Source organism: Garra rufa, chromosome 9 (genome assembly GCF_049309525.1).
Source record: "Garra rufa chromosome 9, GarRuf1.0, whole genome shotgun sequence".
Classification (NCBI taxonomy): Eukaryota; Metazoa; Chordata; class Actinopteri; order Cypriniformes; family Cyprinidae; genus Garra; species Garra rufa.
In genome coordinates this window covers 33,621,716-33,644,218 of record NC_133369.1, presented here as the reverse complement: position 1 = coordinate 33,644,218, position 22,503 = coordinate 33,621,716, and the positions used below count along the sequence as shown (strand labels likewise).

The window sequence follows — 22,503 nt, the reverse complement described above, 5'->3', positions numbered from 1 at the left end:
ACTCTGAATATGTTAAAGCAAACTACAACTGTAAATAACATTTTGATTTATTAAGTGTTATGAAATTTCATGCTACAATAATTTTATTTTTATTTATTTATTTATTTTTAAACGTCTCACATTTCAATCCGGCGTTTACAGCGGGCAGCTGGGGCCTTTACCTGGGGTCCTCAGTCAACGTGTTGCCGAACGTTTGTATGTGCAATGGGCTGATGTGCTTGTTTTGGTCCCACGTTTTTATATATTTGGAGGTACGTGTACGATTCCGCTGATATTTCTGAACTAATAAAATGATGCCGGGGGAGAACCAGACCAAAGCCGTAGGAATCGCCTCTGAAGCTACGTCTGGCACTTGTCAAAACTGTACTGTTTTAAATCAGGTGAGAAGTTTATTCCTCACACCAAAATACTGTTCACAATTAAAATTTTGACCTAATTGATTACTCCAGTAATAATGGGCGTTTCACGAGATTTAAAGCAAATGAATATTGCAATATGGCAATATAATTCTTATTTGTTTGTAATTAAATACATGGAGTTTGAGTATATCAATTTGTCATAGACGTTGTTTATATTAAATCTGTCCTAGTCATTGTTGCTTGTAATTGTACAGCCACATCTTATTATTAAATGTGATTTAATAATGTGTGACTGGTACGCAACTGAATATTGGTTGATGTTATTTTTATTAATTTGGTGTTTAACGCAGGTTTACCAATTGTCATCCCTCTATTTTGGCTAATTTTCATATATTGTCTGTTGATTGGAAGTGAAACTGATTTTGTATTTCTGTGATTTTACGTTTTCCAGAGCTTAGATGAATATGTGGCTGCTTTGGTAACTCTGAAGCAAAAGATTGTTGACACAGAGTGAGTGTTTTATTGTTTTTAATTATTTTGTATCAATTCAAGATGTTTACCTCACAACTACCTCACTTGCAGGGCAGCAGCACAGTTCTAGCATGGCAGCAAAATAATAGTATTAAGCTGTTACATAAGCTTAGGTCTGACTTTGGTTTTTCTGTATAAACTCTAGTATTAGAGCCACTTTGTTGTCATGACACCTAGCATTTTTGTTGTTTTGTCGCTATAAGTAAAGTCCACAACAAAATGTATGCAGTTCCTTTGTAAGCATGCAAATAAGAAAAATAAACAAAAACAATCTGTGACAAACTGTCAGAAAGCTGATTTGGGCCAATTCAGTTCAAATTTTAATCATACATTACATATACATTTCACAGTAAATAAATTATAATAAAATATATTTAGCTGTAGCCCTTATTGTATCTGTTAGTTTATTATTGTTGTTGTTATTATTATTATTTATTATTATATATTTTTCCCGAATGGGAGTCAATGACAGCCATAAGAAGCAAAATGATTGAGAAGCAAATTTAGCACACTTGTAGTGATCGTCATGAACAGTGACCTGCCTACATTTGGGGTCTCTAGAACCAAAAATTCAACATCGAAATACTTATACAGGTCCTTTTCAAAAAATTAGCATATTGTGATAAAGTTCATTATTTTCTGTAATGTACTGATAAACATTAGATTTTCATATATTTTAGATGCATTACACACAACTGAAGTAGTTCAAGCCTTTTATTGTTTTAATATTGATGATTTTGGCATACAGCTCATGAAAACCCAAAATTCCTATCTCAAAAAATTAGCATATCATGAAAAGGTTCTCTAAACGAGCTATTAACCTAATCATCTGAATCAACTAATTAACTCTAAACACCTGCAAAAGATTCATGAGGCTTTTAAAAACTCCCAGCCTGGTTCATTACTCAAAACCGCAATCATGGGTAAGACTGCCGACCTGACTGCTGTCCAGAAGGCCATCATTGACACCCTCAAGCAAGAGGGTAAGACACAGAAAGAAATTTCTGAACGAATAGGCTGTTCCCAGAGTGCTGTATCAAGGCACCTCAGTGGGAAGTCTGTGGGAAGGAAAAAGTGTGGCAGAAAACGCTGCACAACGAGAAGAGGTGACCGGACCCTGAGGAAGATTGTGGAGAAGGACCGATTCCAGACCTTGGGGGACCTGCGGAAGCAGTGGACTGAGTCTGGAGTAGAAACACCCAGAGCCACCGTGTACAGGCGTGTGCAGGAAGTACAAGTACCCACAGTCAGTGATGGTCTGGGGTGCCATGTCAGCTGCTGGTGTTGGTCCACTGTGTTTTATCAAGGGCAGGGTCAATGCAGCTAGCTATCAGGAGATTTTGGAGCACTTCATGCTTCCATCTGCTGAAAAGCTTTATGGAGATGAAGATTTCATTTTTCAGCACGACCTGGCACCTGCTCACAATGCCAAAACCACTGGTAAATGGTTTACTGACCATGGTATTACTGTGCTCAATTGGCCTGCCAACTCTCCTGACCTGAACCCCATAGATAATCTGTGGGATATTGTGAAGAGAAAGTTGAGAGACGCAAGACCCAACACTCTGGATGAGCTTAAGGCCGCTATCGAAGCATCCTGGGCCTCCATAACACCTCAGCAGTGCCACAGGCTGATTGCCTCCATGCCACGCCGCATTGAAGCAGTCATTTCTACAAAAGGATTCCCGACCAAGTATTGAGTGCATAACTGAACATAATTATTTGAAGGTTGAATTTTTTTGTATTAAAAACACTTTTCTTTTATTGGTCGGATGAAATATGCTAATTTTTTGAGATAGGAATTTTGGGTTTTCATGAGCTGTATGCCAAAATCATCAATATTAAAACAATAAAAGGCTTGAACTACTTCAGTTGTGTGTAATGAATCTAAAATATATGAAAGTCTAATGTTTATCAGTACATTACAGAAAATAATGAACTTTATCACAATATGCTAATTTTTTGAAAAGGACCTGTATATTTTGAACCCTTTGTTCTAGAAAAATGAAACTTAGTACACCCGATTACTCTCCTCATGTTGGTCACATTCAAAAGCTTAAACTAAAATAAAAATATGGGGGAAAAAGCAGAGTATGGAAAAGTATTTTGTGTTTCCAGACTTTTGTCCCTATTTAGTTTTTTTAAAATAGAAAATTAAGAATGTACTGAAAATAAATGTTGTACAAGAAGTCAAATTCAAAATTAGGGCTGTTGCGATAACCGCAATATCGCAATACCGCGCTATTGACGTGCATAACCGCAGAGGAATGCAACAACCGCAGCAACCGCGATATTTGCCTGTTTTCTTTTTTCCTAAGGATTTGCCCTTATCACTTAATGCCTATGTGCTGAATATTAAATTAGTAATAAGTTAGTAATGATAACACAATGTTTTTATTATGAGGCTCAGTAGATATGCACTTAACAAGCCTAAACAGACAGCGAATGAGAGAGAGATCGACTGAGCATGTGCGATTACCTGCGTCTGTCTTTCAGATCGAGTCAGGTATGTATGTGAAACTAGCTTGTCATGTCCAAGGAAATAGAAATCTCTGTCTTAACATCGATGCTCTGCTGGTCAGCTGAGCCTTTAAAAGTGGCGATTAAAGTTAAAATGATTTCAACTTCGTGTTTCATTACGTCTCTCTTTGAATAAATAAGCGTCTTTGAAGGTGTAGTTGAATGAACGGTTTAAAGACTTACTCAAAGATAGTCTCTTGCCTCCATCTTGTGGCGTAACAATGAAACTGCAGTGACTGACAGCTCGCCTAGAACACGCAGGTGAAATCCTGACAGAAAGTCTTGTCCAGTCAGACTCGAGGGTGCGCGCTAACTGTTATATATACACGAAGATTTCAGATGCAAAGCCTCTAAGTATGTCTGACATTTTTCTTCCAAATTTGCATTTCTTTCTGGCTAGGTTTCTATGTAAGTACTGTTTACTTCACTTCATATATCAACGCGATTTGGTTTCGGTTTATTGATTTCTGAATATGACCTTACATTGTAACAGCCTACACACAATTATGTATATGGCGGTAATACCGCATAACGCGCTACTGAGCCACTCAAAATTACCGCAAGGGAAATTCCTTAACCGCGACAGCCCTATTCAAAATATGACTGAATGAGTTCAAGGTGCACTTTTTCACTTTTTCTTGGGTAATGCTGAATCTGTGGATTTCGACTTTGCCAGGATGAGACAAATGAATTGTCCGCCATTGTGAAATTCATCATAAATTGCAATAATTTTTAAACAATTTGACATATCGGCACAAAAATATTCATGATGGGGATCATCAACAACATGTCCCGGACATGTCCAAACATTGTCCAAAGTTAGTTATTTTTGTATCCTTTAATTTCTGGCTCTTGCAGATTATGATGAAATCTCATTTGTCATTTTTCATTAATGTGCCTGCCCTTCATATTGAAGTAAACAAAAAACAGTATTTTCGCTACTACTTCTTCAAACTGTCCAGTTTTGTCCAAAATCTGATCAAAAGATCTTTGGACCAAGCTGCACAGATTTGTGATATTCATTTCTATTCCTAAGAAATACTTCTCTGAAGTTAAGCATGCATGTGTTTGTTGTCCTTTACTAGCTAGCTTAGCATGCTAAAATGTTATAGGCTAACCAGTTACCATACTGTTAATGTGACTCTTTAAGTTAACCAAAAAATATGTTATCATTAACTTAACTTTGCATGCTAATCTGGTTAACCTGGTGAATGTGCATGAGCAACAAGCTCAATGTGTTACACCACAGATCCCAAACACTTCATGTCGTGGTTTCGAAACTCAGTATGAAACATGCCGCAAGCTGTACTGGGGAAAGAAGTGATGCAGAATTTGCTTCAGTTGCAAGCATTGTGCCTTAATCTGAAACTGTCAAATTTGAAATACAGTGCATTTATATACAAATTATTTTGAATTGATTCTCAGTTGAACTTCTGAACTTTAGCATCTGTGTGAACATCCATCTTCCTGGTGGCGCAACCTGGCCTAGAAATTCTGAGTTTGATTCTCATGTGATGCAAATTTGATTCATTGATATATAATAATTGTGTTTAATGAAAAGGGTGCTTTCTTAAATTGTTACTTGCTGACTTTTAAGTTTTATCTGTAGTGTCAAAAACTATGGAGATATTTATGTCTAATAACTTTTTTTTTATTTCAGCCGTCTCTTGAGTGAATACAAAGAGAAGTGTGATGATATCCTTTTATAAAGTTATGTAGATGATAAAGTTGTTCTTGGTTTTGCCATGCTCTTTGTTGATTTACTGATTTATTTTATTGTAGACCATAAGCATAAGCATATCTAAGTTTGCTAACAAGAGCCTTTTGGGTCCTAAATTAAGCAGTCACATTTTGACTGTCAGCCTGGCCACATTAAGCTGAAGGTAATCGCAGCCATACTGATATTCACTGCGACAGAATGTTTTTATACATCAGTTCAAGAAACAAAGTGAATATTAAACATATTTTGGTTTATTCTAAGCACAAATTGGCATAGAGGTGGAATGTGTGAAACACAGCTTGCCCTTATAAGAGTGTGCAAGCAATAAAACCGTTCAGGCAACATAAAAAAGTGAAAAAATATTTAGTTTCAGTAATAAGGCCTTTAACCAGTTACTGACATAAAAGTTACATTTTCACTATGAAACAACTGAAAGGTATTTTCTGTTTTCTGTTACATTTACCAAAATAATTGTTTTTAAACTTTGTTGAGCCATCTCTAATTTCTGATATCAAATAAATTGTTAGACAAAATTTGTTAGTTCCAAAAGAAAGTGTCAAACTTTGACTGGATACAGAAAAAACAGACAGGACTAATATCCTTTCATTAAAAAAATTCAAATTCAACTTTAAAAGCCCCATGCTTGAACACAAAACTTGAAAATGTATTTTAATCTCTATGGATCCATCTTTGTTTTCCTTGACAAAAAGTCACAGCTTCAGAAATCACAGAGGTAAGATTTTATTTTCTGTTTTTACTGCAATTATATTACTGTTTTTCAATTTTTTTTAAGTCTTGCTTTTTTTCTTTTTTTTTTTTTTGCTAATTTGGAAAATGATCCGATCTGTGACTACAAATCTGGAATGTTATTCGAACCGGGAATTTTGTGATCCATTGACCTCTACTCTCTTGTTATTTGAAGAAAAAATACAATAAACTTACAATAAACTAACTTATTGATCATGCTAATTCGTCTGCAGTGAAGTTCAACCAATGCTTTTTTTTAAATTTTAGCTAGTTAAATTAATTTTGGGCTACCAAAATCTGAAGTATGCCTGAAAGGCTACCAGGGGTTTTAAAGTTTTGCGAGTCCTGTTACTCACTGTTCCTTAATACAAGCACAGGTCATTTGCTAGAAGTTTGATAATGTGCACAGTATCATAATTTTAAGCAAAAAATTTTGATTGTGGTATGTGTCTAAATTAATGTCTGTGAAACACAATTTGTTTTTCAAAGAGAGGGCAGCAAACTGCACAAACAGCTGGATGAGGTGTTGCTAAAGCTTGAGCCTTTAGAAAAACAGACGGTGGAGTATGAACAGATGAAAACAGAGCTGGAGAAAACCAAGGTCTGTGTTCAACAACCTAATTTTTTTTTTTTTTTTTTTTTTATACATCTCTGGATTTCACAATTCAAACTTTCAGCAAATGCTATCAATAGCAGTGAAACTCTCTGATTCTCTTTACCAATTTGATATTAAAGCAATTTAATGACTTGTGTTGAATTTGTTGGTACCCTGTACTAACAATACTATAGGAAAATGCTTCTAAAATCTAAGTTAGAAAATAATTCATTGCACAATTGGTAAAACTGAGTCCAAGTAGACTGGAAATATGTACATTTTAATTTCTTTTTGTTTTTTGTTTTAAACAGGCTGATTTGAAGTCATATCAGATTAGGTGTGAAGATGTCAACAGGCTGAGAGCTGAAAATGCTCAGACACTTACTCTGTAAGACTACTTTACTGTAGTATTATGCTGGATTAGTTACTATTGTGATATTTGTGTCTTCTACTCACAGTATTTGTCTTTCTCTTTTCACAGGAAAGAAAAGGTTGAAGAATCCTTAAAACAAGCAGAGGGTACATGCATTACAGATTATTTTAGATTAAGATTAGAACAGAGCATATTGATTTTATGTAGCCCCATCCCTTTTTAGAGCTATTTGCTGTCTTCTGGTTGTATTTACACAGTGATCTGACTGATTTATGAATGAACCACTCGTTTTAAAAATCTTCATGGTCTACTGATGTGTTAAGACATTTGCTTTAAACATTACATTGCTAAAGATAACTTTTGTTAACTGTATGGGTAAATGACAGAATTCTTCTTCTTGTCTAAATACAAATAATCAAAACTGAAGCCAACAATGTAGTGTGTGCACTCACTGAATTACTGGATTATATTTATGTTGCCCATAATCATTTTGTTGTACCATTGTTTTCACAGACACTGTACAAAGGCAAAACCTGGAGAATGAGAAACTCAAAACTGAAAGGAAATCACTGGAGGAAGATCTACAGAAAACTCAGGTTAGGTTTTTTGAAGTTACCTCTGTGGTTAAAGCATTGGCTGTTAAAATGGAATACTGGCTTCTAAATGATAGTCATTACATCAGTATCCCCCAGGCTGACCACCTGCCCCGCTTTGCGTTGTACCGCACAGCAGTTTTACCCCTTGTCCCGCATGCCGCATATTTTGAAAATGTCCTGCATTTTCAACTGTCTGTTGGTTTTTAATTATCAAATTAAGAAAACGTGTCTGTCTTCTTATTTTAATAGTTCATTTAAAGCGGTTTCTATGGTGTTATAATGCTATGGTGCATCAAAATGCGCAGGCACAAATCACAGGTGAATTCTTTTCACTCTCACATAAAACGGACACACTTTCTCTCGCTTGAATGTGCGCGCTCAGAAACAGAAATAAGCTCCTATGACAACGGATGTAAATCAGTATTTACATAGCATAACAGTGGAAAATGTATCTGTCTCACACGTGTATATGTCTCACACGTGTCCCGCATTGCCCAATCACATCTATGTCCCACAACAGATCTATTGCCAGGTGGTCCCCTAGTACCACCTTAGATTGTCTTCAAAATAATTTAAGTTAATATACAGGCCCTTCTCAAAAAATTAGCATATTGTGATAGTTCATTATTTTCTGTAATGTACTGATAAACATTAGACTTTCATATATTTTAGATTCATTACACACAACTGAAGTAGTTCAAGCCTTTTATTGTTTTAATATTGATGATTTTGGCATACAGCTCATGAAAACCCCAAATTCCTATCTCAAAAAATTAGCATATCATGAAAAGGTTCTCTAAACGAGCTATTAACATAATCATCTGAATCAACTAATTAACTCTAAACACCTGCAAAAGATTCCTGAGGCTTTTAAAAACTCCTAGCCTGGTTCATTACTCAAACCGCAATCATGGGTAAGACTGTCGACCTGACTTCTGTCCAGAAGGCCATCATTGACACCCTCAAGCAAGAGGGTAAGACACAGAAAGAAATTTCTGAACGAATAGGCTGTTCCCAGAGTGCTGTATCAAGGCACCTCAGTGGGAAGTCTGTGGGAAGGAAAAAGTGTGGCAGAAAACGCTGCACAACGAGAAGAGGTGACCGGACCCTGAGGAAGATTGTGGAGAAGGACCGATTCCAGACCTTGGGGGGACCTGCGGAAGCAGTGGACTGAGTCTGGAGTAGAAACATCCAGAGCCACCGTGTACAGGCGTGTGCAGGAAATGGGCTACAGGTGCCGCATTCCCCTGGTCAAGCCACTTTTGAACCAGAAACAGCGGCAGAAGCGCCTGACCTGGGCTACAGAGAAGCAGCACTGGACTGTTGCTCAGTGGTCCAAAGTACTTTTTTCGGATGAAAGCAAATTTTGCATGTCATTCGGAAATCAAGGAGTCTGGAGGAAAACTGGAGAGAGGGAAATGCCAAGATGCCTGAAGTCCAGTGTCAAGTACCCACAGTCAGTGATGGTCTGGGGTGCCATGTCAGCTGCTGGTGTTGGTCCACTGTGTTTTATCAAGGGCAGGGTCAATGCAGCTAGCTATCAGGAGATTTTGGAGCACTTCATGCTTCCATCTGCTGAAAAGCTTTATGGAGATGAAGATTTCATTTTTCAGCACAACCTGGCACCTGCTCACAGTGCCAAAACCACTGGTAAATGGTTTACTGACCATGGTATTACTGTGCTCAATTGACCTGCCAACTCTCCTGACCTGAACCCCATAGATAATCTGTGGGATATTGTGAAGAGAAAGTTGAGAGACGCAAGACCCAACACTCTGGATGAGCTTAAGGCCGCTATCGAAGCATCCTGGGCCTCCATAACACCTCAGCAGTGCCACAGGCTGATTGCCTCCATGCCACGTGAAGCAGTCATTTCTGCAAAAGGATTCCCGACCAAGTATTGAGTGCATAACTGAACATAATTATTTGAAGGTTGACTTTTTTGTATTAAAAACACTTTTCTTTTATTGGTCGGATGAAATATGCTAATTCTTTGAGATAGGAATTTTGGGTTTTCATGAGCTGTATGCCAAAATCATCAATATTAAAACAATAAAAGGCTTGAACTACTTCAGTTGTGTGTAATGAATCTAAAATATATGAAAGTCTAATGTTTATCAGTACATTACAGAAAATAATTAACTTTATCACAATATGCTAATTTTTTGAGAAGGACCTGTACCATTTTTCTTTTGCTTCTTTGTTTTATATTTCATTGTGTCTTTTTTTGATATTTTTTTTCCTGATATCCTTTATTTCAAGGATTCTCTCAGAAAATATCTCCAGACTGCAGAGGAACATGAGAATCTCAAGCTGGAGAATGCCAAAACACTAATTCTGTAAGTTCAACTGGGTCTGATATAGTCATAATAATGAACTGTGCTGCTGTGTTAATTAAATGTTGCTTTAATGTATTTGTTATTCGTATTACATCTGAGATGATTTGACAGATGCGAGATCTTTTAATCGTGATAACTGATATCTGGCTAATTTGCTTCTTCAAACTAATATCCTGATAAGGTTGTCTGAGATTACTGCACATTCTTGCATGCATTGGAAAGGGAAGATATATTGATAATTGAAACAATGATCAGCAATGCAGTGATTGGCTGGCATCAAGACCGCAATGTCATCATACAGTGTGGAAAATAATTATTTGATCCTGTGATTTTGGACGTTTGCCCACTGACAAAGAAATGATCAGTCTATAATTTTAATGGTTGGTTTATTTGAACAGTGAGAGACAGAATAACAACAAAACAATCCTGAAAAACGCATTTTAAAAAAGTTATACATTGACTTGCATTTTAATGAGTGAAATAAGTATTTGACCCCAAGGCAAAACAAGCTTAATGGCAATCACAGATGTCAGATGTTTCTTGTAGTTGGCCATCAGGTTTGCACACATCTCAGAAGGGATTTTGTCCCATGCCTCTTTGCAGACCCTCTTTAAGTCATTAAGGTTTCGAGGCTGACGTTTGGCAAACTCCCTTCTCAGTTTTTTATGGGATTAAGGTCTGGAGATTGGCTAGGCCACTCCAGGGGCCTAATGTACTTCTTGACCCACTCCTTTGTTGCCTTGGCTGTGTGTTTTGGGTCATTGTCATTTTGGAATATCCATCCATGACCCATTTTCAGTAACCGAAGGAGGTTCTCACCCAAGATTTGATGGTACATGGCCCCGTCCTTTGGCCCTTTTAATGCAGTGCGGTTGTCCTGTCCACTTAGCAGAAAAACATCCAAAACACCCAAAGCATAATGTTTACTCCATGTTTGACGGTTGGGATGGTGTTCTTGAGGCCAAAGATCTTGATTTTTTTGGGTTTTTTTTTTGGTTCTTTGATTTTTCTCATCTGACCACAACACTTTTACCCAGATCTTCTCTGAATCATTCTTTTCTGATGTTTATTGACAGGCCTGTACATGTGCTTTCTTGAGCAGGGGGACCTTGTGGGCAGTGCAGAATTTTAGTCCTTCATGGTGTAGTGTGTTACCAATTGTTTTCTTGGTGACTATGGTCCCAGCTGTTTTGAGAACATTGATTCATAGGCAGGTGTCTTTTATACAGGTAACAAGCTGAGATTAGGAGCACTCCCTTAGAGTGCTTCTAATCTCAGCTCAATACCTGTATAAAAGACACTTGGGGGCCAGAAATCTTGCTGATTGATAGGGGATCAAACATTTATTTTACTCATTAAAATGCAACTTTTTTTGAAATGCATTTTTCTAGATTTTTTGTTGTTATTCTGTCACTGTTAAAATAAACCTACTATTAAAATTATAGACTGATAATTTCTTTGTCAGTGGGCAAATGTACAAAGTCAGCAGGGGATCAAATAAATATTTTCCCCACTGTATAATAAAAAAAAGAACACAACTGACAAAGAACTTGATGAATTTCTAGACCTTTATAAGGAACTTTATAAGGAAACAGTCAAGCGACTAAAACTGGACAATAAATTAGACAATCTAGAATTGAACTTCAAAAAAATATTTTACTGTATGTTGTTTTTTTCTCTCAGGAAAGGAAACCTTGAGAATGAAAATTTGGTTCTGAAAGGTCTGTGTTAGTGATCTTATACTTTAATCATATTACATGGCATGAATGACATTTGAAATGTGCTTTAGATTTGTTTAGCTTTTGTGAATATTAACTATTGCACATATTAAAACATCTTGTAATATTTCTTTATATCCATACCTATTCTGGTTTTGTGCACTGTATAAGTTAGAGACAAAATCTAAGTTCAAATGTAATTGTTTCTTTGTACACAGAGGCAAATTCTCAACAGGACAATGAAATCATTGTTTTAAAAAATGAGAAGAGAAGACTTGAAGAAATGCTGTACACAACACAGGTTTATATTTAGCTTAAACTTTGTATATCCTTTGGTAAAATGTAAAGTTAAAATGCTATGATTTGAATCTGATTCATGTTTTTATTGACTTTTTTTTAGCAAAGACTTAACAAACTTGAGAAGGAGTTCAACAAAGGTATGAGATGTGCATTCTTATACCTAGTAACTTTTATATTGTTTGATCCATTGTTTTCAGTATTTAAACAACATTTTTATCTTAGAAAAAAGGAGTATGTCTTCTCAAACGGATGCTGAGCCACTAATTGACAAAGGTATTTATTGTTTAAAACTGATGATACATGGGGCAACTTTTGAGCAATTTTGCTGGGCAACTTTTTTTGAGATGTTGCTTGGGCACTTTCCCATAACGAATGGGTAACACATTTCTATCTGGATAATTTAGATCGGTTGTGGGTTTTGTGTCTCACCTGGTTGCCAGTTGTTGGCAAAATTGCCCAAAGTTTCCCCGTGTATTATTGGCATGAGACTTTCCATTGTTTAATGAAATGCAGCTTGATAGCATGGCAATTGATAATGTTTACCTTTCAGGAAAAGTCAGAATGCTGCTTGAAGAGCTTTGGCATTGTGTGGAAACTTCCGAAACGCAAGAGAATTTGTTTCTCACTGGTAATTATTCTTGCATTGATTGATCAAGCTTTTTCTTTGCTGCAATGTATTTTTTTATCAAGTGGCCATGCTTAATTCTGATAGAGGCAATGCATATTTCTTTTATAGGAGAAGAGGCAACTCCCTTGAAAAACCAACCTCAAAGAATATCTTCTCAATCACTGCTTAACAGTCCTTTAAAAAGACAGATTTCCCATCCGTCACCAGGAAATCCTAGTCCAGAAACTCTATTGCAATCTTCAAAACACTCCACGCCTAAAACACCTCCTGAGGTCAATAGGCCTAAAACATCTCAGAAACTGAAAAAGCACAATAACGACAAACATTTCAGTACACCAAGTAGAAGGAGGAAAGTAAGTTCAGATGTGCGTGAACAGTTGAACATTTGGACTGATGATGTTAATAAATCTTTACTAAAGGAAATGACAGTTGGAGATGGAGATGACTTGTTACATGGAGATTACTGTATGGATTTGCAGGACATTAAAGAGTGGTTCAAGCCTTTGCCCACAGCTTTATCACCTGTGCATAGCCCCTCAACAGAACTGGTAAGAATTTGTTTGTTACATTGTAAATACTCAAGTGATACAATTTCAATGACAGTCCTTCTGAATCAATTTGAGTCACTATAATGAAAGACAATGTGGACTTTTGGAAAGGTGCTTTTCATTTCTTATTTGCACTTACTCGTTTCCTTTCCTAGCTTCCTTTCCTCATGTCTTTGCTCCACCCTCGTTAGGATCTGAGGGTAGGATGCAAGGAAAGAAAATGAGCAAGGAGAAATCAAAGGAAAGCTTATTTGTACATTGAAATAAATCACTTCAAAGTGTCATCAGCTGACCTTAAGGCATCTTTCCTTATGTTATGTTATAGTTTGGTTAGGACATTCATAATAAATACTAATAAATCAAGATACCCTGGTATATATGGCTTATCTTATTTAAACTACAAAGATAAACTTTAAATTAAAACTATTATGACAGATGTGAAGGAGGAGGAGAATTTGTATGTGCGACAAAAAAGACGTAAAGAGTATATATTTTTTTTTCAGGTCAGTGTGAATGATGACCAACCCATGACCAATACTGAAGAGGAATATCAATCACATAATGAAAAACTAGAAGCACTTTCAAGCTTACATAAAGATATTCTTCAGAACAACACACCTTTCGAACCTTTAGATATTGAGGATCAGAAGTCATTGCTAAAAGAAGAGGTGGAAGAGTCTTCTGTACTCTTGTCCCCAGATGCTCATGCAAAACCATTTGTATCTGCTGATAATTTATATACTGAAAACACATTATCTGACAGCCAACACATGGAGGTAGAGTATGTGTTTGAAGTAACACATGGCTGTATTGGCAGTACACAGTGTCAAACTGCAAATTCAGGTATTGGAAATGGACACACTGTGGAAAGTTCCTTAGAAAATGACAACACACAAACTGCGGTACAGATTGATGAAAATGGAGACCGAACAGAGATGGAGGATACAAAAACTACAAACAATCTGTTGGAAAACTCAGATCTGCAGCAGCATGTTGAATCTGAACTAGTGCACACCAATTCTGTTCAGTCTGCAGAATGCAAAACTTTTCAGGTACAACCCAAGGTGCCCCTGGTATCTAATGTCAAGAGCGTTTCAACACTTGATGTGTGCTATAGTAAATCAGACAGTGTTGAGAATAAGGAATCGAAGAGTTGTGTACCACTAGAAATGAAGACTGTAGCAGACATATCAACACATGACATTCAGAGCAAACTGTGTGACAAGGCATATCAGTCTGAAGAGGATAATAATTCAAAGCCTACAGAATATCAGAAAAGTTTGCCCTCAAAGGATGAAGAATCATCATCAGAAGATGAAGGGTTCTTTGGTTTGATGAGAAAGGTTAGGGGTGTTCACTCAAGGTCTGAGGGGAGGATCCCATCAGAAGAGTTGGACAATATTTCCATTGCAAAGCAGATGTCCAAAGATGAGCCTCAGGAATTTCTTTCTGAGAACAGAGGATTATTTCACTCTAGACTTTCCACAGTGATCATGACGTCTGCTGATGAAAAAGATTCTGGACACCCAGAAAATGACAAAACTGTTCAGAATGTGTGTGAGGTACTCAGTCTTGAAATCAACCCTAAGGATTCTAAAGAATATGAGTCAGAGAGTCCAAGAAAAATCTTGATGCAAATGAACAATGAATCTTGTCAGCAGTTGGATGGGATGTCAGCTGATACCCATAGCCCTGGTGTTGAAAATGTTGTCAGTATTCTTTACAACCACAAGGAAACATCTGGAGATTCTGCAGTGGACAGTCTTGAGGATACCAGTACACCATCCCAAGATACTGTGGATCCAGAATATTCTACCTTTGAAAAAGGTGCCAATACTTCAATTGTTCCAGGTCCTAACAAAAAAACCCACATTACACCAACCTCATGTTTATCTCTTGGAAGGGTTCTAACAGAGATGGGTCCACCCTTACCTCCAGTTGTTATGCCACTGACTGCTACTCCTCCAAGGTTTGTAAAACATCACACTCCTTTAAAGTCTGCTTCAATATCCCCAAGATTACCAACAGATGGACCAAAGATGCCGTCAGTGCCTGTTTTTGATTCAGTTCTTCCAGATGCTTCAAAAATGTCTTGGTGTTTGACCACTCCATCACCATCTTGTGGAGTTCCCTCCTCACCACTGCAGTTTGGTTCAGCTACTCCAAAACATGCTGTTCCAGTCCCAGGAAGGCTCCCATCATCTGCCTTATCCTCTTCCCCTCCTGCTGCTTGTCAGGAAAATTCCATGCAGATGCTGGATACTATGTATCCTGAACTCTCTGCACGAGCCCGCACTTTAAATATACTCCGTGGGAATGTTAACCTGACCCGAGCTGGAAATGAGAATGGCACCTCACCCCCATCAGTTAACCAGATATCAGGAAATAAAACCATCAGTTCTTCATCTACTGCCTTTACCAAAACAGAGCAGAAACCAAAAAGGACAGGTGTGAACATGCTTTTGCCAAAGAGTGCTAAAAGGCTCAGACTCGACAACTGTTCACCTGCTCCTCCCAGTGTCGCATCTCCTGCAGAACAAGTAATGGATCATCAAACTGTTATGAAAAGGGAGTCCATTAAATGTAACATAGAAGCACAAAGCAATCAAGAAGAGCAGATGATTGAGAAAGACAACAATACAAATGACATCAATTGTCAGATCTCAGAAATGCTGGCCAAAGTTGGAAAGTCCTGTTTTGATGTTTTGCCAGTTGTTAAGAGCCATGTGTTCCTTGGGAGAATATCTCAGGTGCCAATTTTGACTGATGAAGAAAAGTCTACAATTGCTGAGTTCTGTGTGAATCAGGTATGTGTTTATGCTTTGCACAATTCAGATGGCTTTTCTAGTTAATGCAACATTGAGGATATTGATCTGCACTTTTTTTCTGTTTCATTAGTCTTCAGCAGAAAAGCTAATGTGTGCTATCTTGACTAAATTAAAGACTGAGAAGAGCATTCTGAGCTATGAAAATGTACAAGCTCTCTGTAGAATCTACACAGGGATATGTCGCCAGATAGGGGACTATCAAAAGGCCCATGCCTTTGCATGCAACATTCTCAAAGAGGGTGAGTTCACAGCAACTTCTTCCATTATATTTATTTGCTCGTTCAGCATGTTTCTTTTTAGTTCTTAACCCATTTTAAGAGTTTGTTTTACTAAACTTAAGTGGATTTTCAGAGATGAAGCATGTATCCTATATTGAGTTCAATCTGGATTCTTTACTCACAGATTTTCCTAATGCCTCCAAGCTAATTTTGTTCATGGTCACAACATGGCCAAATGTGTTCTTCCATGAGACCCCCTTGTGTAAAGCCATTCATACAATGGCCAAGCTTAAAGCAGAAGATGAGATTTTGGAATACCTGACTAAATATCTACACTGGGATAAGGTATGCAGTCTTCATGGCTTATTATTTTGCTTGCATCTTCTGATGGCTAGAGCTAACAATGCTACCTTGATATATTCCATTACCAATAATTGTTATTACAAAGTCTGTAGCTGCAGTAATTTTCCTTCCTGACCCTATAAACTTTTCTTCTGGGGATCATATGTATTGTAAGGCACACGCAGTTGTCCCAACGAAGGGTTAGTTTACCCAGGATTAAAATGATCCCATGATTTACTCTCAAGACATCCTAGCTGTATATGACTTTCTTCTTTCAGTCAAATCCAATCAAAATTATTTTAAAAATTGTCCTGGCTCTTCCAAGCTTTATAATAGCAGTGGGCGGGTGTTTCTGTTTAACAGTCTAAAAACAATCCAATAAAGCACATCCATCCATAATAAAAAGTGCTTCACATGGCTCCGGGGATGAATAAAGGCCTCCTGTAGCGAATCAATGTGATTTGTAAGATTTATATTTAAAGTAATAATCACTGTTCTCTAGCTCTAACTTTTTTACAAATCCTCCTTTTGTACTTCTAATTTGTGACCAGTGTTTTGTTTCTCTCTCTTCTCTCTGCTTCCGCGTTCGTCAATTCTCAACTGCGCATGCGTCCTACATCACCCACCCAGAACGGCTTTAGTGTACGACAGTAAGCACAAGCTAGAGAAAGTGATTATTATTTTTTAAATATGGATTTTTTTTTTATACAAAAACTCATAAATTCGCTACAGGAGATCTTTATTCATCCCCCGGGGCCGTGTGAGGCACATTTTATTATGGATGGTACACTTCATTGGACTGTTGAACAGAAACACCCGCCCACTGCCATTATAAAGCTTGGAAGAGCCAGAACAATTTATGTAACTCCAATTGGATTTGACTAAAATAAGAAAGTTATATACACCTAGGCTGCCTTGAGGATGAGTAAATCATGGGCTAATTTTCATTTTTGGGTGAACTAACCCTTTAAGGTTTCCTGCATAGTCTTTTCAGTGCAAACATTTATTTAATTTAAGTTAAATTCTAATCTAGCAGCATTCTAATTTTATTATAACCTGGAATTTGGGTTGAAATGTCAATTGATCATTGATTATTTGAATAATTTTCTAGGCTTCTGTTTATGGTATTTGACTCCAATTTTGATTGTACTCGTTCATTTGGATTCTCATGTCGCTAAGAAATATTGCATAAGCGTACCTTACAGTCTCATTCTCGCCAGTCTTGGTTATTAGACAGAGTTAATTGACTAATGTTTTAAATGGCCGCTCTTATGCTAGCTCTAAAAGGACTTTTATTTAGCCCCCATAAATCTGTACACCCTTGAATAAAGCAACATTATCTCTAGTCAGCAGTCACGACCACTACTAAGCTATAAGCTGACCAACATTACTTTCTCTGATAGTAGTTTTGGTTTGGTCGTGCCATAGTTTCCAATAAAAATTAACTAAAGTAATGTTACAGTAAACAAAGGTTAGGCTCACCTTATTTAGGTTGGTCGATCAACTTCCAGTTGGCCTAAATGGAAATTTCCTTTTAGCCTTTACAGTCTAAGTATGCTTGAACTAATACAAATTGTGATCTCTAAAGATCCAGTTGGTGTCCCTAAACTCCATCTGAACTGAATTTCAGCTAACCTGAGGCAGACATGCGCAGAATCAATTTAAATGTGACAATTTAATATCAGTCAGGTAAATGTATATTAAGCCAATTACATAGTCAATTAAGAAATATTAAATCAAGTCAAATCAATACAAAATATCAGATTCTTAAAGATAAATCTAAGAGTAAAGGACTTAAGAAAAATACATAGTAAAGAGTGTGTTGACAGAATCCATACTATGGGCTCATCTGGCTATAGAATTGCCCTGAGCTTCTTGCAAGATTTTCTTAAGTACTTCATTGCAAGACAAACATCTTTCAAATGGAGACAAGAACTAACAACTGGAATTTGCATTGATTAAGTCCTAGATGGGAGAGTTTAAACCTTTTGGGGGCAGAAGTTAATCTGCAGGAAAGACACTGGGAAGTTGATCACCCTCTACAGTGAGCAAAATATCTCTTAACTGTTAGGACCTGTATTACCTTTTATTCTACTTCTTGTAGGATTTAGATCATTGTTCCATTTGCGTGGAGACAATTAAAATTATAACAGACATGACTGTGAATATCATGTAAAACATCATATTAAACTATTGACCATTCTGAATGAGCTAAGTGAAGGGAGATGGGTGGGGGGAAGGAAGTAGATGAAAAGGATATGTGAAAGGTAATACACACTGTGTGTATTGTCTATATCTCAGAAGTCTTACAATATAAAGAGTGGGCACACAACAGTGTAATTTTATTTAACCTTTAAATCAACGCATGAAACTAATGTTTTTATTTATTTTCATTAATAAGTTGCATTTCATCATTGATCCCTGATTATTTCCTAGAGTCCTCCTGATGACATTCATAAATTGATCAACAGCACACTAAAGGCACTGCAAGAAGACAAAGATTTGAAGTTCCAGAAGCATGAACGTCATGGTCATGACCTTTGCCCAGCTGCTTGGGAATACATATATACCTTGGATCTCTTGTGTACACATATGAAATGGAAATGGACACATGATTATGTTATTGGGTATATTTATCTAATGCATATAGAATGATAAATCACATTCTGCAGCATTAAGCATGCATAAAATATATATATTTTTTTTTTTTAGAAATAATCAATTCTTTTCATGATTTTTTTTTTTTTTTGTAAAAATAGCAAAGAGCTGTGGCCCATCATGAACACTTGGGTGACACAACCAAGGCTTCAGCAATCCCCAGTCCGTGATGTTTCTGTAGCAGCTGTTCTGCGATTGATTGGTAAGTTGTTAAATCTTATTAATATATTTCATTTTACTTTTTTCAAAGTCTTTAATTTAAATGACTGGTTTGATTAATAATTAATTTTCTTTAGCTTAATAAGTCAGAATGTCATGTAAAATAATAGTACAAAAATCCCACAAATTATTTAAACGGTTTTTTAGAGATTTATTTTTTGTCTTTTGTTTGTATATCTCCAGGACGACTTGGTCAGATAGGAATGAAACAGATGCTAAGCAAATCAGTCCAAAATGTTGCAAAAGCTATAAACCTCTTTGGAAAACATGGAATTACAGAAGGTACTGAACATCTACTAATGTAACATAACTGTAATGGCAAATTAAAAACAATAATTATTCAGAGTTTTTTTTTTGCACATAAACCTACAGCCTTCGACTTAGCAGCCCACCATAATCACAATACAACCATTTGTTATTTGATTGTAGGTGTGCCCAATGAGGTGCAGTTGTCTGCTGTCTATGCCATTTATGACCTGGCACCCTGCAATCCCAAAGATTCCCTGGAGGCTCTGGCATCATGGCGAAGCGAAACCACACAATCCGTACCCTCTGCTGTGACCAGCTGCATCACTCAAATTGGCTCCCTTTGTCGTCAAATGAAATCCTAAGCTTTATTTTTTTTCTCACTTCAGATGCTCTTTTTGTGCATTTTTGTGACTGATCTGATTTTGCTTTGTGAATTGACAGGATGTGTGTTCATTGGTTGCTGAAAATCAAGGAAATCATGCCATTGGTGTACATTTATGTATATTATGTAGATTAAGAAAATAACTTTATACCATAAAGATAATTTGTATTAAACTTAAATGTGTTTGTGTTTTTGCCTTTGTCCTGATTTGCTTAGACACTTAATACTGTTTTTCCTTGTGTAATCCTTTTATAATTTTAGTTTTGAGTATTTTTATGGCAGTTTTTGATTTAAGAGAACCTTTCCTAAAATTGTAGTTAAGAAATGTTGTGGTTCATAACAGAGTGAAGGTAAACCGTGACTGTAAAACCAACTTGTGATGATCATGTTATGTTTCACAGGCTTGACTTAGATGCAATTTATTGGATCAGGCTCAGCAATAAGATGTGACAAGTAATGTCAATCTGACCTAACAATATATTTAAAACCATCTGTAATGTGTAGACATTTTTAGTTCAATAGCTGAATTTTCCAGCTGCAAACCCACCCAAACTTTGCTGCTGCTTAACCATCATTTTGTTTTAAATCAAATCAAAATGTATTTATAAAGCACCTTAAGTGTAGTCTACCAAAGTGCATTAAAATTGCATAAACGATAAAATACAAAGCGAGAGAGATGATAAAAAATACAAGAGCAAAAATAAAATATAAAATAAACTAGAAATGCAATTAATCCACACCAATGAATCTAATCTAATAGTTCTTACAAAGCAGCAAAGGCCTCATCAAACAAATATTTCTTAAGTAGGGTTTTAAACATGTTTACGGAGGTAGACGATCTGATATATAAACCATTTGTTGTCAGTGTTTGTTATAATTTTGACATGCTAAATTGTTTTAATTTCACTAATGGGTGAAGTTTATATGACATTAAATAAAAAAAACTAACATGTGGCAAAACAACTTTTTCATACCAGCCAAAGATTAAAAAAAAAATATATGGAAATGATTCACTAAATTACAAAAGAAAATTTTAATAAATTATAGCATCGCATTTTTATTGGATTGGATAAGTGGGTGGGTGAATTGAATGGGGTGTGTTACTCTTCGAGAAAGAGTTTAAATTCTCAGAGACATGCGCACTTCAGCCGAGAGTTCCTGCACGCCATATTGGAATGTTGTGGATTCAACAGTTCGCCGAAGACTACGTACACGTAGAGGAACTATCTCGGTTTATTTAGTCTTCCCGGGAGTTTTGAATTTCTGCTCAGCGCCTTGCAAATTCCCGTGAGTCCTGTAACTCTTGAGGACGCCTGTCTACATTTAGGCAAGAGTGTTTGTAAGCTTTGTTACGGTAAACTTTGATGGATCCTCGGGTGGCTTGGATTCAACCCGAGCAGAAAGGACCTGCCAACACTTTATGGATGCGCGTATGGGAAACCTCGCAAAGGCGAAACCACTGTCTCTCGCTGCGGGTAAATGCACCTGTTTTGGAGGCGGGTTTTATGAAGCGGTTATCGCTGGTTCCCACCAACACAGCTGGAAAACATTTTAACAGTTCCTGCAGTCAGCCTTATAATGGTAGTGGTGCCATGAGCTCTCCAAACACACGTACTAATCCTGCACCTCCACATGTCACCCCTGTCGGAGTCAATGGTTGTGATTCTTCTTCATCACCTATATCTTCAGGAGATTCCGAGAGTGACAGTCAGACATCAGATTCCTTGTCTGCCACTGGTGACCGTATCAGCGCAAATCCAGCCGAACTTCACTTTAACTTTACTGAACATGTGTACGATGTCAGTAACAGTTTACAACAACAGTATCAGCGGCTACAGACACAAATGATGGATAACCAACTTAAACACCATCCAATAAAAAAGAGAAGTGACAATAAAGCGAGCACATATGGAATGAACCACTTTCTGTCCCACTCTAATGGCAGTCATTTATTTGGGACCCCTTGGGCAACCAGAAGATACAGTCCAGGTATCAACGGGTAAGAGCATTTTCGTTTTATTGGGTGACACTTTTTTTTACTTTTGATATTTTTATTTATTTAGTTGGGTCATTCTTCATTTGTGGTGTCCCTCTACAGTTGAAAAGCATTTTAACACCTATATATATATATATATACATATATACATACATCTCTAACTAACTTGCAGCAGATCTGACATATTTTAATTAATTTGTATAAATGCATGCTTATTAATATTTCCAAAATGTCCCCTGATCTTGAATTTATCATAATGGCAGCCTCCATTTTAGAAAAGTCTGGATTTAGGCTAATTTGTCTGTGGTGAAAAAAACAGCTAAAACCAGCCTAGGCTGGTTGGCTGGTATTAGCTGGTTTAAGCTGGAAGTAGCTGGTTTTAGCTGGTCTCCCAGCCTGGCCAGGCTGGTTTTAGCTGGTGGTTTTCCAGCCTGACCAGCTAAGACCAGCCTGACCAGCCTGGCCAGGCTGGAAAAATGGCCAAAACCCCTCTAAAACCAGCCTGGCGACCAGCTATGACCAGCTAAAACCAGGCTGGTTGACCAGCTAAAACCAGCCAACCAGCCTAGGCTGGTTTTAGCTGTTTTTTTCACCAGGGGTGTTACTGTCTGTCTTGGTAACACCATAGGCATAGATG

The 22,503-nt window shown here is 37.0% G+C and overlaps 1 protein-coding gene across 1 annotated transcript; it reads left to right on the top strand.

Moving 5' to 3' along the window:
* The first annotated feature begins 193 nt into the window (after positions 1-193).
* Positions 194-20,043, top strand: ice1 (KIAA0947-like (H. sapiens)). Its single transcript, XM_073847456.1, has 22 exons — positions 194-380; positions 811-869; positions 5,071-5,106; positions 5,846-5,863; positions 6,367-6,478; positions 6,784-6,860; positions 6,954-6,991; positions 7,359-7,441; positions 9,704-9,780; positions 11,464-11,501; positions 11,717-11,799; positions 11,899-11,935; positions 12,021-12,071; positions 12,349-12,426; positions 12,535-12,974; positions 13,478-15,781; positions 15,873-16,041; positions 16,205-16,365; positions 18,799-18,989; positions 19,122-19,222; positions 19,423-19,521; positions 19,669-20,043. The coding sequence occupies exons 1-22, from the start codon at positions 291-293 to the stop codon at positions 19,848-19,850; spliced, it is 4,524 nt and encodes a 1,507-aa protein (XP_073703557.1). The 5' UTR covers positions 194-290; the 3' UTR covers positions 19,851-20,043.
* Positions 20,044-22,503: the final 2,460 nt, after the last annotated feature.